The sequence below is a fragment of the Salvelinus fontinalis genome, chromosome 36 (genome assembly GCF_029448725.1).
Source record: "Salvelinus fontinalis isolate EN_2023a chromosome 36, ASM2944872v1, whole genome shotgun sequence".
NCBI lineage: Eukaryota > Metazoa > Chordata > Actinopteri > Salmoniformes > Salmonidae > Salvelinus > Salvelinus fontinalis.
In genome coordinates, this window is record NC_074700.1 from 29,317,069 (window position 1) to 29,334,053 (window position 16,985).

A 16,985-nucleotide genomic window follows, 5' to 3' on the forward strand; every position below is an offset into this window, starting at 1 on the left:
TCGTCTGTCCATGTTAGAGGTCGTCTGTCCATGTTAGAAGTCGTCTGTCCATGTTAGAGGTCGTCTGTCCATGTTAGAAGTCGTCTGTCCATGTTAGAAGTCGTCTGTAAATGTTAGAAGTCGTCTGTCCATGTTAGAGGTCGTCTGTCCATGTTAGAGGTCGTCTGTCCATGTTAGAAGTCGTCGTCTGTCCATGTTAGAAGTCATCGTCTGTCCATGTTAGAGGTCGTCTGTCCATGTTAGAAGTCGTCGTCTGTCCATGTTAGAGGTTGTCTGTCCATGTTAGTGGTCGTCTGTCCATGTTAGAGGTCGTCTGTCCATGTTAGAGGTTGTCTGTCCATGTTAGAGGTCGTCTGTCCATGTTAGAGGTCGTCTGTCCATGTTAGAAGTCGTCGTCTGTCCATGTTAAAGGTCATCTGTCCATGTTAGTGGTCGTCTGTCCATGTTAGAAGTCGTCGTCTGTCCATGTTAGAGGTTGTCTGTCCATGTTAGAGGTCGTCTGTCCATGTTAGAGGTCGTCTGTCCATGTTAGAAGTCGTCTGTCCATGTTAGAAGTCGTCGTCTGTCCATGTTAGTGGTCGTCTGTCCATGTTAGAGGTCGTCTGTCCATGTTAGAGGTCGTCTGTCCATGTTAGTGGTCGTCTGTCCATGTTAGAGGTCGTCTGTCCATGTTAGAGGTCGTCTGTCCATGTTAGAGGTCGTCTGTCCATGTTAGAGGTCGTCTGTCCATGTTAGTGGATGAGAGGTGTCAGACTCAGGGCAGTGATTTAATACATAGAGTGTAATGTTAAATTCTAACAAAAGAAATTCACTGATGAGATTTTTTGTTTCTTAGGATTAGTACCAAATGGCACTCTAATCCTGGTAAAAAGTAATGCACTACACAGGAGGCCATTTGGGATGCAGATCTTTGTCTACAGTTACGCAATTTCCATCACTTCTTCGCCAAGAAGGTCGAGAACTCCTTTCATGAGAAAAGGAGAAAGAGAGCGAGAAAGGGAGAAAGCAGAGGGAGAGAGAGAAAGAGAGAGAAACAGAGACAAAGCGAGACAGAAAGAGAGAGAGCGGGAAAGAGAGAAGACAGAGGGAGAGGGAAAGAGAGAGAGAGAGAGAGAGAGAGAGAGAGAAAGCAGAGGGAGATAGAGAAAGAGAGAGAAACAGAGAGAAAGCGAGACAGAAAGAGAGAGAAAGAGAGAGAACGGGAAAGAGAGGAGAGAGACGGAGAGGGAAAGAGAGGAGAGAGAGAGAGAAAGCAGAGGGAGATAGAGAAAGAGAGAGAGAGAGAGAAAAAGGGAGAAAGCAGAAGGAGATAGAGAAACAGAGAGAAAGCGAGACAGAAAGAGAGAGAGCGGGAAAGAGAGGAAAGAGAGGGAAGGAGAGAGAGAGATTGTTCTAGATTAACTTTGAAAAGGGAAAATGTACACTACTCCACCCAGTTCAACTATACTGTAATATGTTACCTAACTAACATACGCAAACACTAAGATACATACAGTTGAAGTCGTAAGTTTACATGCACCTTAGCCAAATACATTTAAACTCAGTTTTTCACAAATCCTGACATTTAATCCTAGTAAAAATTCCCTGTTTTAGGTCAATTAGGATCACCACTTTATTTTAAGAATGTGAAATGTCAGAATAATAGTAGAGATATTTATTTATTTCAGCTTATATTTCTTTCATCACATTCCCAGTGGCTCAGAAGTTTACATACACTCAATTAGTATTTGGTAGCATTCCCTTTAACTTGTTTAACTTGGGTCAAACGTTTTGGGTAGCCTTCCACAAGCTTCCCACAATAATTTGGGTGCATTTTGGCCCATTCCTCCTGACAGAGCTGGTGTAACTGAGTAAGGTTTGTAGGCTTCTTTGCTCGCACACGCTTTTTCAGTTCTGCCCACAAATGTTCTATAGGATTGAGGTCAGGGCTTTGTGATGGCCACTCCAATACCTTGACTTTGTTGTCCTTAAGCCATTTTGCCACAACTTTGGAAGTATGCTTTGGGTCATTGTCCATTTGGAAGACCCATTTGCGACCAAGCTTTAACTTCCTGACTGATGTCTTGAGATGTTGCTTGAATATATCCACATAATTTTCCTGCCTCGTGATGCCATCTATTTTGTGAAGTGCACCAGTCCCTCCTGCAGCAAAGCACCCCCACAACATGATGCTGCCACCCCCGTGCTTCACGGTTGGGATGGTGTTCTTCGGCTTGAAAGCCTCCCCCTTTTTCCTCCAAACATAACGATGGTCATTATGACCAAACAGTTCTATTTTTGTTTCAAAAGACCAGAGGACATTTCTCCAAAAAGTACGATCTTTGTCCCCATGTGCAGTTGCAAACCGTAGTCTGGCTTTTTTATGGCGGTTTTGGAGTAGTGGCTTCTTCCTTGCTGAGCGGCCTTTCAGGTTATGTCGATACAGGACTCTTTTTACTGTGGATATAGATACTTTTGTACCTGTGTCCTCCAGCATCTTCACAAGGTCCTTTGCTGTTGTTCTGGGATTGATTTACACTTTTCGCACCAAACTAAGTTCAGCTCTAGGAGACAGAACGCGTCTCCTTCCTGAGCGGTGTGACGGCTGTGTGGTCCCATGGTGTTTATACTTGCGTACTATTGTTTGTACAGATGAACATGGTACCTTCAGGCGTTCGGAAATTGCTCCCAAGGATGAACCAGACTTTTGGAGGTCTACAATTTTTGTTCTGAGGTCTTGGCTGATTTCTTTTGATTTTTCCATGATGTCAAGCAAAGAGGCACTGAGTTTGAAGGTAGGCCTTGAAATACATCCACAGGTACACCTCCAATTGACTCAAATTATGTCAATTAGCCTATCAGAAGCTTCTAAAGCCATGACATCATTTTCAGGAATTTTCCAAACTGTTTAAAGGCACAGTCAACTTGGTGTATGTAAACTTCTGAAACACTGGAATTGTGATACAGTGATTTATAAGTGAAATAATCTGTCTGTAAACAATTGTTGGAAAAATTACTTGTGTCATGCACAAAGTAGATGTCCTAACCGACTTACCAAAACTAGTTTGTTAACAAGAAATTTGTGGAGTGGTTCTAAAATTAGCTTTAATGACTCCAACCTAAGTGTATGTAAACTTCCGACTTCAACTGTAAATAGGACAGGTCTCAGGGAAACTAGAGAGACACATCTATAGCAACACAAACATTCCAATTCCAAGATTCCAACACTCTTAAACCACCACCTCAACCACCGACACAATTACCATTCAGCACTACCAGTACCCTCTACCGTTCCCCACTACCGTTCCCCTCTACCATTCCGCACTACCGTTCCCCTCTACCGTTCCCCTCTACCGTTCCCCACTACCGTTCCCCTCTACCGTTCCCCACTACCGTTCCCCACTACCGTTCCCCTCTACCGTTCCCCTCTACCGTTCCCCTCTACCGTTCCCCACTACCGTTCCCCTCTACCGTTCCCCACTACCGTTCCCCTCTACCGTTCCCCACTACCGTTCCCCACTACCGTTCCCCACTACCGTTCCCCTCTACCGTTCCCCTCTACCGTTCCCCACTACCGTTCCCCACTACCGATCCCCTCTACCGTTCCCCTCTACCGTTCCCCACTACCGTTCCCCTCTACCGTTCCCCTCTACCGTTCCCCACTACCGTTCCCCACTACCTTTCCCCACTACCATTCCCCACTACCATTCCCCTCTACCATTCCCCACTACCATTACCCACTACCATTCCCCTCTACCATTCCCCTCTACCATTCCCCACTACCATTCAGCACTACCATTCCCCTCTACCATTCAGCACTACCATTCACCTCTACCATTCAGCACTACCATTCCCCTCTACCATTCCCCACTACCATTCCCCACTACCATTCCCCACTACCATTCCCAACTACCATTCCCAATTACCATTCCCCACTACCATTCCCCACTACCATTCCCCTCTACCATTCTGCACTACCATTCACCTCTACCGTTCCCCACTACCGTTCCCCACTACCGTTCCCCTCTACCGTTCCCCTCTACCGTTCACCACTACCGTTCCCCACTACCGATCCCCTCTACCGTTCCCCTCTACCGTTCCCCACTACCGTTCCCCTCTACCGTTCCCCTCTACCGTTCCCCACTACCATTCCCCACTACCTTTCCCCACTACCATTCCCCACTACCATTCCCCTCTACCATTCCCCTCTACCATTCCCCACTACCATTACCCTCTACCATTCCCCTCTACCATTCCCCTCTACCATTCCCCTCTACCATTCCCCACTACCATTCAGCACTACCATTCCACTCTACCATTCAGCACTACCAATCGCCTCTTCCATTCAGCACTACCATTCCCCTCTACCATTCCCCACTACCATTCCCCTCTACCATTCCCCACTACCATTCCCAACTACCATTCCCAATTACCATTCCCCACTACCATTCCCTACTACCATTCCCCTCTACCATTCTGCACTACCATTCACCTCTACCGTTCACCACTGCCGTTCCCCTCTACCGTTCCCCTCTACCGTTCCCCACTACCGTTCCCCTCTACCGTTCCCGTTCCCCACCACCATTCCCCACTACCATTCCCCACTACCATTCCCCTCTACCATTCCCCTCTACCATTCAGCACTACCATTCCCCACTACCATTCCGCACTACCGTTCCCCACTACCGTTCCCCTCTACCGTTCCCCTCTACCGTTCCCCTCTACCGTTCCCCTCTACCATTCCCCACTACCATTACCCACTACCATTCCCCACTACCATTACCCACTACCATTACCCACTACCATTCCCCTCTACCATTCAGCACTACCATTCAGCACTACCATTCAGCACTACCATTCCCCTCTACCATTCAGCACTACCATTCCCCTCTACCATTCAGCACTACCATTCCCCTCTACCATTCAGCACTACCATTCCCCACTACCATTCCGCACTACCATTCTGCACTACCATTCCCCTCTACCATTCCCCACTACCATTCCGCACTACCATTCCCCACGACCGTTCCCCTCTACCGTTCCCCTCTACCGTTCCCCTCTACCGTTCCCTACTACCGATCCCCTCTACCGTTCCCCTCTACCATTCCCCACTACCATTACCCACTACCATTCCCCACTACCATTACCCACTACCATTCCCCTCTACCATTCAGCACTACCATTCAGCACTACCATTCCCCTCTACCATTCAGCACTACCATTCCCCTCTACCATTCAGCACTACCATTCCCCTCTACCATTCAGCACTACCATTCCCCTCTACCATTCAGCACTACCATTCCCCTCTACCATTCAGCACTACCATTCCCCTCTACCATTCTGCACTACCATTCCCCTCTACCATTCCCCACTACCATTCCCCACTACCATTCCCCTCTACCATTCCCCACTACCATTCCCCACTACCATTCCCCACTACCATTCCCCACTACCATTCCCCTCTACCATTCCCCACTACCATTCCCCTCTACCATTCCCCTCTACCATTCCCCACTACCATTCTGCACTAACATGAGATGCTGTATCTATTCCAGACTAACATTAGATACTGCATCTATTCCAGACTAACATTAGATGCTGTATCTATTCCAGAATAACATTAGATACTGTATCTATTCCTGACTAACATTAGATACGGCATCTATTCCAGACTAACATTAGATGCTGTATCTATTCCAGACTAACATTAGATACTGCATCTATTCTAGACTAACATTAGATACTGTATCTATTCCAGACTAACATTATATGCTGTATCTATTCCAGACTAACATTATATGCTGTATCTATTCCAGACTAACATTTACATTACATTTAAGTCATTTAGCAGACGCTCTTATCCAGAGCGACTTACAAATTGGTGCATTCACCTTATGATACTGTATCTATTCCAGACTAACATTAGATACTGCATCTATTCCAGACTAACATTAGATACTGCATCTATTCCAGACTAACATTAGATACTGTATCTATTCCAGACTAACATTAGATACTGTATCTATTCCAGAACCCAAATCCCAACACCCTGTACAATACTGTAACATTAGACACTGTATCAAAGTTCACTCAGCCTATGACTGTGTTTACACGACTGTTAACATACACCTGCGTCTCAATATGACTCCCTGTTACAATAAATGTGAAATAAAATATACTAAGCTAACTTAGTTCTATCTATGGGGCTTAGACAGGTAACAATCTAGTATTTAAGTTGACTCAGTCTTCACACGGTTAACTATCAATCTGTGTACTTCTGTTAAGACACATGTCTACTATTTAATACCGTTTTAATTTCCCCCCCTAACTAATTATCTCAGATCAAATCACATTTTATTACATACACATGGTTAGCAGATGTTATTGGTCACATACACATGGTTAGCAGATGTTATTGGTTACATACACATGGTTAGCAGATGTTATTGGTTACATACACATGGTTAGCAGATGTTATTGGTCACATACACATGGTTAGCAGATGTTATTGGTTACATACACATGGTTAGCAGATGTTATTGGTTACATACACATGGTTAGCAGATGTTATTGGTCACATACACATGGTTAGCAGATGTTATTGGTTACATACACATGGTTAGCAGATGTTATTGGTTACATACACATGGTTAGCAGATGTTATTGCGAGTGTAGTGTAATGCTTATGCTTCTAGATCTGACAGTGCAGCAGTATCTAACAGGTCATATCTAACAATTCAACAACAACCTAATACACACAATCTAGTAAAGGAATGGGGTAAGTATATATAAGTATACATAAGTATAAAATATATGGATATATCTACGTGGGTAAATATTTTCAGAAGAATCCCTCCCTCTGTGATATACTGCCTGGATACTTTACTTAGAGCAGTAGAACTGGAGAACACAGACACAGACACAGACACACACACACACACACACACACACACACACACACACACACACACACACACACACACACACACACACACACACACACACAGACACAGACACAGACACACACAGACACACACAGACACAGACACAGACACACACACACACAGACACACACACACACACAGACACACACACACACACACACACACCGGGGTTTGGCGCCACTACGATGACATCATGTTGTGTTCGTGTGGTCCTAAACAGCCAAGTAATTTATCGGTTCTGTCAACTCTCCCATACTCAACACTGTACTTATCCTTACACACACACACACACACACACACACACACACACACACACGGCCCTTAAACTTCAAGGCTTCCGCACTCCTAGACTTTTCCGGTAACTACAAAATTAGTGTCTACAAGATCTACTAGTGTTTGGTTCATATGCTGCATTTCATGGTGTTTGGGTGAACATAAGTTGCACAGTTTATGTATGGGTTTTCTCAAAGGGATGTACATTATGGTTTTCTCTCTGGCTTTGAGTCCCAAATGACACCCTTTTCCCTATGTAGTGCACTTCTTTTGACCAGAGTCCTATGAGCCCTGGTTAAAAGTAGTGCACTACATAGGGAATAGGCTACCATTTGGGATGAAACCATGGTGTCAACTTGAAAATAGCTCACCAGAGTGAGTTACCACCACAACACCCTCATGAGTATAATCAAGAAAGAGGAGGGAGAGGAGGGAAAGAGAAGGCAGAGAGGAGGGAGAGAGGAGGGAAAGAGAGGGCAGAGGGGAGAGAGAGGGGGACAGAGGAGGGAAAGAGAGGGCAGAGAGGAGGGAGCGAGGAGGTAGAGGGGGGAAAGCGGGGCGAGAGAGGAGGGAGAAAGGATGAAGGGAGGAGGGAAAGAGGGGGCAGAGAGGAGGAGGAGAGGAAGAGGAGGGAGAGAGGATGAAGAGAGGAGGGAAAGAGGGGGCAAAGAGGAGGGAGAGGGGGAAAAGTGGGGCGAGAGAGGAGGGAGAGAGGGGAGAGAGGAGGGGAAGACGGGGCAGAGAGGAGGGAGAGAGGCGAGGAAGAGGAGGGGAGAGAGGAGGGGAAGAGTAGGGAGAGAGGAGGGGAAGAGGAGGGAGAGAGGAGGGAGAGAGGAGGATAAGATGAGGGAGAGATGAGGGGTGAGAGGAGGGAGAGAGGAGAGGAAGATGAGGGAGAGAGGAGGGGAAGATGATGGAGAGATGAGGGGAGAGAGGAGGGAGAGAGGAGGGAGAGGAGGGAGAGAGGAGGGAGAGAGGAGGGAGAGAGGAGGAAGATGATGGAGAGATGAGGGAGTGTTGAACATAGCAGAGAAAAGAGCATAAAGATTGAGTTCTGCAGAGTGTTTCTGTTTTAAGTTCTATGGCGTGTGTTTGTGCATGTACATCACTGAATAAATGTGTATCTAGTGTGTGTGTGTGTGTGTGTGTGTGTGTGTGTGTGTGTGTGTGTGTATTCCTACCTTCAGTCTCCTCTGCAGTCTCAGGTGAGGGTGTGTCCTGCCAGCAGTCATTCTCCCCTCTCCCTGCAGTAATTATGATATGTTTTATTTATTATTATTATTATGTACTTCTGGCTTGCGTAATACTACTAACTTATATGAATACCAATAAGAAATAGCCATCGGTGGTAGAGACATACACACAAGCACAACGGTACAGAGGTATTGTTGGAAGATACGAAAGGTACTGGTTCAACTAACTGTGGACCAGCTGAACCCTTCCCCCACCCCAAGGCATGTTCAGCAGCACACAACAGTGGTGTTACGTTCAGATAGAAATACGCTAAGTAGAACAAAAACACTTCTCTGACATGTAGAATTAGGAATCACGTCGGCTCTCTTCGTGGTATTTCTATCTGAAACATTCAATAACGTTTAGCTACTGAACGTGGCCCAGAAGTCCATCCCATCCCGTCCCGTCCACCCCAGCTCCACCTCATCCCACCCACTAGAAAGACAGTGAGACCCCTCCTACCTGCAGTACTGACGTGGACCACTAGTAGGCGTCGTAGAGACACCAAGTCAGTGTCCTTTAAGGCCGCCTCCAACTGCCTCACCACGCCACGCCCTGGCTGGCTCGTCACCACGGTTACCTGGAAGCCAATGGGAGATCAATGAGTCAATGCGTCAATGAAACCACTGAGTGTACAAAACATGAAGAACACCTGCTCTTTCCATGACATAGACTGACCAGGTGAATCCAGGGGAAAGCTATGATCCCTTATTGATGTCACCTGTTAAATCCACTTCAATCAGTGTAGATGAAGGGGAGGAGACAGGTTAAAGAAGGATTTTTAAGCCTTGGGACAATTAAGACATGGATAGTGTATGTGTGCCATTCAGAGGGTGAATGGGAAAGACAAAGAGAACGAAGTGCCATTGAACAGGGTATGGTAGTAGGTGCCAGGCGCACCAGCTGGTGTTAAGAACTGCAACACTGCTGGGTTTTTCAAGCTTAACAGTTTCCTGTGTGTATCAAGAATGGTCCACCACCCAAAGGACATCCAGCCAACTGGACACAACTGTGGGAAGCGTTGGAGTCAACATGGTCCAGTATCCCTGTGGAACGCTTTCCACACCTTGTAGAGTCTATGTCCTGACGAATGGAGGCTGTTATCAAGGCAAAAGGGGAGAGGGGTGCAACTCAATAAAGGTGTTCTTAATATTTTGTCCACTCCGTGTAAGTCACCAATTCAATGAGTCAATACTTCAAATCGGTTGATGGAGCGAGTGTCTGTCTGACTGACTACAAATCGGTTGATGGAGAGTGTGTCTGACTGACTACAAATCGGTTGATGGAGAGTGTGTCTGACTGACTACAAATCGGTTGATGGAGAGTCTGACTGACTACAAATCGGTTGATGGTGAGTCTGTCTGACTAATCTACAACCTTTCCACAATAGACCTGGAGATCCCCAGCTGGAGCAACAGAAAACAGCCAGCCTTTCCTCTCCCTGGTACAGAGCATTCTGAAACTATTCAGACCCCTTGACTTTTCCACATTTTGTTACGTTAAAGCCTTACTCTAAAATGGATTAAAATTTCCCCCCTCATCAATCCACACACACAATACCCCATAATGACAGAGCAAAAACAGGTTCAGAAATTTAGCAAGTTTATAAAAAAATTTAAAAAACGGAAATATCCCATTTACATAAGTTTTCAGACCCTTTACTCATTACTTTGTTGAAGCACCTTTGGCAGTGATTACAGACTCAAGTCTTCTTGGGTACGATGCTACAAGCTTGGCACACCTGTATTTGGGGAGTTTCTCCCATTCTTCTCTGCAGATCCTTTCAAGCTCTGTCAGGTTGGATGGAGAGCGTCGCTGCACAGCTATTTTCAGGTCTCTCCAGAGATGTTCGATCAGGCTCAAGTCCGGGCTCTGGCTGGGCCACTCAAGGACATTCAAGGACTTGTCCCGAATCCACTGCTGCGTTGTCTTGGCTGTGTGCTGATGGTCGTTGTCCTGTTGGAAGGTGAATCTTTACCCCAGTCTGAGGTCCTGAGCGCTCTGGAGCAGGTTTTCATCAAGAATCTCTCTGTACTTTGCTCCGTTCATCTTTCCCTCGATCCTGACTAGTTTCCCAGTCCCTTCCGTTGAAAAACATCCCCACAGCAGGATGCTGCCACCACCATGCTGCCTGATTTACTCCAGACGTGACGCTTGGCATTCAGGCCAAACGGTTCAATCTTGGTTTCATCAGACCAGAGAATCTTGTTTCTCATTGTCTGAGAGTCCTTTACGTGCCTTTTGGCAAACTCCAAGTGGGCTGTCATGTGCCTTTTACTGAGGAGTGGCTTCCATCTGGCCACTCTACCATAAAGACCTGATTGGTGGAGTGCTGCAGAGATGGTTGTCTCCACAAAGGAACTCTGAAGCTCTGTCAGAGTGACCATCGGGTTCTTGGACACCTCCCTGACCTAGGCCCTTCTCCTCTGATTGTTCAGTTTGGCCGGGCGGCCAGCTCTAGGAAGAGTCTTGGTGGTTCCAAACTTCTTCCATATAAGAATGATGGAGGCCACTGTGTTCTTGTGGACCTTCAATGCTGCAGACATTTTTTGGTACCCTTCCCCCAGATCTGTGCCTCGACACAATCCTGTCTTGGAGCTCTATGGACAATTCCTTCAACCTCATGGCTTGGTTTTTGTTCTGACATGCACTGTCAACTGTGGAACCTTATATAGACAGGTGTGTGACTTTCCAAATCCTGTCCACTCAATTCAATTTACCACAGATGGACTCCAATCAAGTTGTGGAAACATCTTAAGGATGATCAATGGAAACAGGATTGTCACGACTTCCGCCGAAGTCAGTCCCTCTCCTTGTTCGGGCGGCATTCAGCGGTCGACGTCACCGGCCTTCTAGCCATCGCCGATCCACTTTTCATTTTCCATTTCTTTTGTCCTTGTCTTACACACCTGGTGTCATTCCCCCAATTACTTGTTCATTATTTAACCCTCTGTTCCCCCATGTTTGTTTGCGAGTGATTGTTTGTTTGTAATACGGTCCGTTAATGTGGGCTCTAATTATTGCGTTGTATTTGTGATGCTTTGAGTAAATTACGTTGCTTACTCATATTTGCTGTTCTGTGCCTGACTCCTCTACACCAGCTACACACAGGCAATATTACAAGGATGCACTTGAGCTAAATTTTGAGTCTCATAGCAAAAGGGTCTGAATACTTATGTAAATAAGGTATTTCTGTTTGTTTTTTTAAATGAAATTAGCAAACATTTCTAAAAACCTGTTTTCGCTTTGTCATTATTCGGTATTGTGTGTAGATTGATGAGGAAACACATTTATTTAATCGATTTCAGAATAAGGCTGTAACGTAACAAAATGTGGAAAAAGTCAAGGTGTCTGAATACTTTCCAAACTGCACTGTATAGTGAGCAATATGTTTGGAACATCAAATCGCAATAAAATCTCAGTATCGAATCGCAATACATGTAGAGTCATGAGATTCGAATACATATCGTATCGGCAATTATTGTGATAATATCGTATCGTGAGGCCCCTGGCAATTCCCAGCCCTAGTTTCCTCAAGTTTCAGGGGAGAACAATAGGAAATATTATATATTTTCTTAAAACAGTTGACATTATTTGCAGTTAGTTTCAATTTTAGTGTTCACAGCCTACAACTTTGTCTGAGGGGGGTTTTGCATCCCGTCTGGGGGAAAATGTAATCTGACTCAAAGATGCTTCTCCTTAAACCCATTAAATCTCCTCTATATCAGTAAGCTAGCTAAAAATGAGACCTTAGGTGTGTCCTTAATGGCAACCTATTATAGTGGCCCACTTCTGACCAGGGCCCTTGTTTCTTTCCCTTTTAGCTTCTAGAAAATGGAGCACAAGAGATTGGTGGCACCTTAATTGGGTTGGACGGGCTCGTGGTAACGGCTGGAGCGGAATCAGTGGAACGGTATCAAACACATCAAACGTGGTTCGATGGCATTCCATTTGCTCCGTTCCGGACATTATTATGAGCCGTCCTCCCCTCAGCAGCCTGAAACTGAGAGCTTCTTCTTGTAGACAGCCAGTCTGTGACTTCATAATCAGTAGGCCTACTTTATGGGGAAAAAAACAACATCAAGCCCTTATTAAACTCTTGATTACATCTTTATGTCCGGTTTATCTGATGACACACAGTCCTAAAATCTCTTTCTGACACATTTACACACCAGATCAGAAGGAAAAAAAACGGATAAATTCATTAAATTCAACCCCGAGTAACATCTTTCAGTAGTAATAAGTTAAAACATCACAAAATCACATTACTGGGGCCAGAAAATAATAATGTATAATCCTACTAAATGTCTAGGTCCTAACGGCCCTTATCCCTAAATACTGAACTACATTTGACCAGAAATACCTAGGTATTTGGTTGGATGACAAGTTGTCCTTTAAAGTTCATGTGGATAATCTTGTGATAAAAGCTTAAATTGAAATTGGGTTTTTAATTTTTCGTAATAAGGCTTGCTTCCCGCTTATGGCTTGTTCAGGCCACTTTTCTCTCTGTAATTGATCATGGTGACTTGTTGTATATGCATGCAACCTCCTCCGTCTTACAGAGACTGGACTCTGTTTATCATGCAGCCTCCTCCATCTTACAGAGACTGGACTCTGTTTATCATGCAACCTCCTCCATCTTACAGAGACTGGACTCTGTTTATCATGCAGCCTCCTCCGTCTTACAGAGACGGGACTCTGTTTATCATGCAACCTCCTCCGTCTTACAGAGACTGGACTCTGTTTATCATGCAGCCTCCTCCGTCTTACAGAGACTGGACTATGTTTATCATGCAACCTCCTCCGTCTTACAGAGACTGGACTCTGTTTATCATGCAGCCTCCTCCGTCTTACAGAGACTGGACTATGTTTATCATGCAACCTCCTCCGTCTTACAGAGACTGGACTCTGTTTATCATGCAGCCTCCTCTGTCTTACAGAGACTGGACTATGTTTATCATGCAGCCTCCTCCGTCTTACAGAGACTGGACTCTGTTTATCATGCAGCCTCCTCCGTCTTACAGAGACTGGACTCTGTTTATCATGCAGCCTCCTCCGTCTTACAGAGACTGGACTATGTTTATCATGCAGCCTCCTCCATCTTACAGAGACTGGACTCTGTTTATCCTTGCGCTTTATTACAAATGCCTAGTCACTTACCCACTATTGCACATTGTACCAAATGGACCTCACTTTATATGTGCAGAAAGATACATGTGTATGTGTTCATCTACAAAGCCCTTTTGTGTAAACTCCCTCTTTACCTCCGTAGTCTGGTCTCCTTCACCACCAGCAGTTACCATACCCGGGCTGCTAGGTGGTTGCTACTTAAAGTCCTCAGACTGCCCTTCTCTTCTTGTGCACCAGACTCATGGCATAATCTACAATCCATGCTTCATCTAGATATGTTAGTGCCACTGAATAAACTTTAAATATTGATGGGAGACTCTGTTACAGAGGAGTGTAAATGTTTTTTTTTTTTATAGGCTGGATCATGTTGTTGTATTGTATTTCTTGTATGTTTTAACTATGTAATGTATTGATGGTTGCAGTCTTCTTGGCCAGGTCTCCATTGAAAAAGAGACTCTGGGTCTAAATGCTTTTCCTGAAGGGTGCCATTTGGTTGTTTTCTCCTGTCTCTTCTCTTCCTGTATAGAAGGATATCAGTGCTGGTCGAGAATGCATCCTAAATAGTACCACATTTCCTCTATAGTACACTACTGTTGACCAGAACCCTATGATGGATATACTGTAGGCTTATTTAGGAAATAGGGTTCCATTCGGGACACAGCCAAAATAGGAAGTCTGTTTCAGAGCTAAGATGGAACACAGAGCCATATGTTTAGTGTCTGTGTTCTCTAATGGTGTTCTGTGTTCTAATGGGCTTGTGTTTAGTGTCTGTTTTCTAATGGTGTTCTGTGTTCTAATGGGTCCATTCATATCAGCTCCTGGTCGGAAGCTAGTCCACTAATGGCTCTGACCGGAGCTTCTACAATTTGAGAAATGCTCAAAAAACCTAAAGGACTGCCCTTTAGTTGTCCTAATGCATTCATAAAACGCAGGGATTTTTCGGCCGTTAAAATCCCTTCGGGGGTGAGCAGCCTTATAATCCAGGATGCCTAAATCAACGAGTGTAAAAAAAATAATGTATACAAATATCCTTCGGGATGGAAAAACACTCGATATAAACGTGACCCGCTAACACCGGATATAACGTATGTAGGAAAGATAATGGACCTATATCTTTTTTTAATATAATCTTTGAGAACTGTGGAAGGACCACCAGAGGGCAGGCTGAGCTCACGGATGGTAGCCCAACAAGGCATGGGAGACAGGTGAACCAGAGGCAATTAAGCACAGCTGACACTACTAATGAGATATTCTCCTTCCCCTATAAGAGAGAGTATGGAACCAGCAAGAAGGGGAACTATCTCTGGAAGATGGCCACCGAGACAGAGGAGCTATCTAGGAAGAACCATTAAGACGGTGACAATGTCATGACTTTTTGTTGTAATTTAAAGACAATCGTATTGTGTTCCTGTTTTGCTCTGGAGAAGAAGATATATGTTTTATTCCTTTGGAGAGTTTCGTTGATTCTGTTGGAGTGTTTGTGTTGTCCAAATGCCCTCAATATAGAACTTTGTTCAATCAAGAAAACCTACTCCTGACTCGTTTGTTCCACCTTCCCGCTTTAGAGTGGCGCCCAATTACTTGGTCCGCTCACATTGGTGGAGAATGTGGGCATTAGGTGGACGAGTGACACAAGGATAAGTGAGTAAATCAAGATTCTTCCAGTAGACCAGGAGGAACCTTTCAAGAACGATGGATAACGCCCTACTACAACAATTGATCGCGGCACAGCATACAACCATAGAACTCCTGCAACAACAGCTGAGCCGGCGAGAAGAACCTAGAGTTAAGCCAAGAGCGGCTGCTCATGCCATCTTACCTCGTCTCTCCAAGGAGGATGATATTGAGGCCTTCCTCATGACCTTCGAAAGGACGGCCACCTTGGAAGAGTGGCCGCCCACAGAATGGGCAAGCGCATTAGCTCCTCTTTTGACCGGGGTGGCTCAGGAAGCCTATTTTGACCTGGATGCCCGCGAAGCTGCAGACTATGGGCGACTAAAAACCAAGATCCTATCCCGGTACCAGCTGACTGCCAGAGATAGGGCCGTAAAGTTCCATCAATGGACCTACACAGCTGACAAACCCGTCCGGTCCCAGATTTTTGCATTAATACGACTGACGAAACAGTGGCTAGAACCTGAAAAGGGAGTAGGACAGGTGATAGAGACTCTTGTAGTGGACAAGATATTGAGGGAATTACCCAGTGACTTAAAAAGGGTTGTGGGGCAAGCCAACCCATTGTCAGCCGACGACATAGCACAGGCGGTGGAAACATATCGGTCTACAGGGGAGTTGTTAAAAAGTGACAAGGAGGAACGGAAGGATTCTTCCGATCCCGTACCCCGACTCACGCCGGCGCGTCCGCCACCGAAACGTCCGAACCCCCTCCGGAGGTGGGAGAAATCATCCCCCACACAGCAGGGTCGGTGTTATAAATGTCAGTCTCCCAACCATTATGCCCCACAATGTCCTAGCAAGGACGAGCCCATGGTCACAGAGTCATCACTACCCACCCCCACACCTCTCGGTTTGAGGGGGCAGGATCAACACTGTTGGTTAGCAGAAATAGCTCCAGCCCCAGAGATTCCAGTTCAAGTCGAAGGACAAGATGTGGTAGCCATCCTCGACTCGGGAAGTATGGTTACGTTAGTAGAGGAGCGGCTGGTGACCTCCGCAACACTGCTACCAGACAAAGTAGCCGTATCCTGTATCCATGGAGACACCCACTATTACCCCACTGTGAATCTGCCGATTCTCACTCCAAAAGGAAGGTGTACAGTCAGGGCAGGGAAAGTGCCCCAGCTGAAGGTACCATTATTGATCGGGAGAGACTGTCCCTTATATAAGGAGCTTCGGCAGATGACGTTATGCGTGGAAAGAAGGGGGACAGGAAAGAAGAGAAAATCCAAGCCCGAGGTAGTAGTCCTACAAGGAGACGTAGCTACGTCCTCGTCCTCTGCAGCAGAGGAAGAAATAGCAACCCAACGTTTACGACAGATATTCCAGGAAACCACCGATGAAGACACTTGTGAAGGGTTATACACTACACAGGAAGGAAGGAGCAACCAGACGCTAAGGGATATATTTGAAGTTCCATCCGAGGAGGGAACCTGGAAGGGGTTCTCATCGGTCATCCCCGAGGGGGATGGGGAACATCCTCCACATCCCTCTACCGAGGTTGATCTGCCCCAGGAATTAAAGGGACAGTTCGGCACCTCGCAGCATAGAGACCCAGACCTAAGGGAGGCCATGAGGAAGGTGAAGGTGATCGACGGGAGGAACGTCGACGGATCAGGTGAGCCCCCTCTTCCTTACTATGCAATCAGGCGGGGTCTCTTATACTGGGTCGTACGACGAAGGGGGGAAAACCTGGAATTACTAATGGTGCCTAGACCATACAGGGATACAGTTCTACAGTTAGCCCAT

At 45.8% G+C, this 16,985-nt stretch overlaps 1 protein-coding gene across 1 annotated transcript in view; it reads right to left on the reverse strand.

Moving 5' to 3' along the window:
* Window positions 1-16,985, reverse strand: part of m1ap (meiosis 1 associated protein) — a 77,539-nt gene that overhangs the window by 47,749 nt on the left and 12,805 nt on the right. Inside the window, exons 4-5 of the mRNA XM_055901280.1 lie at window positions 8,892-9,009; window positions 8,378-8,440 (exon numbers count right to left, since the gene is read on the reverse strand). Coding sequence (XP_055757255.1) covers window positions 8,378-8,440; window positions 8,892-9,009 — 181 coding nt within the window. The remainder of the gene's footprint in view (window positions 1-8,377; window positions 8,441-8,891; window positions 9,010-16,985) is intronic.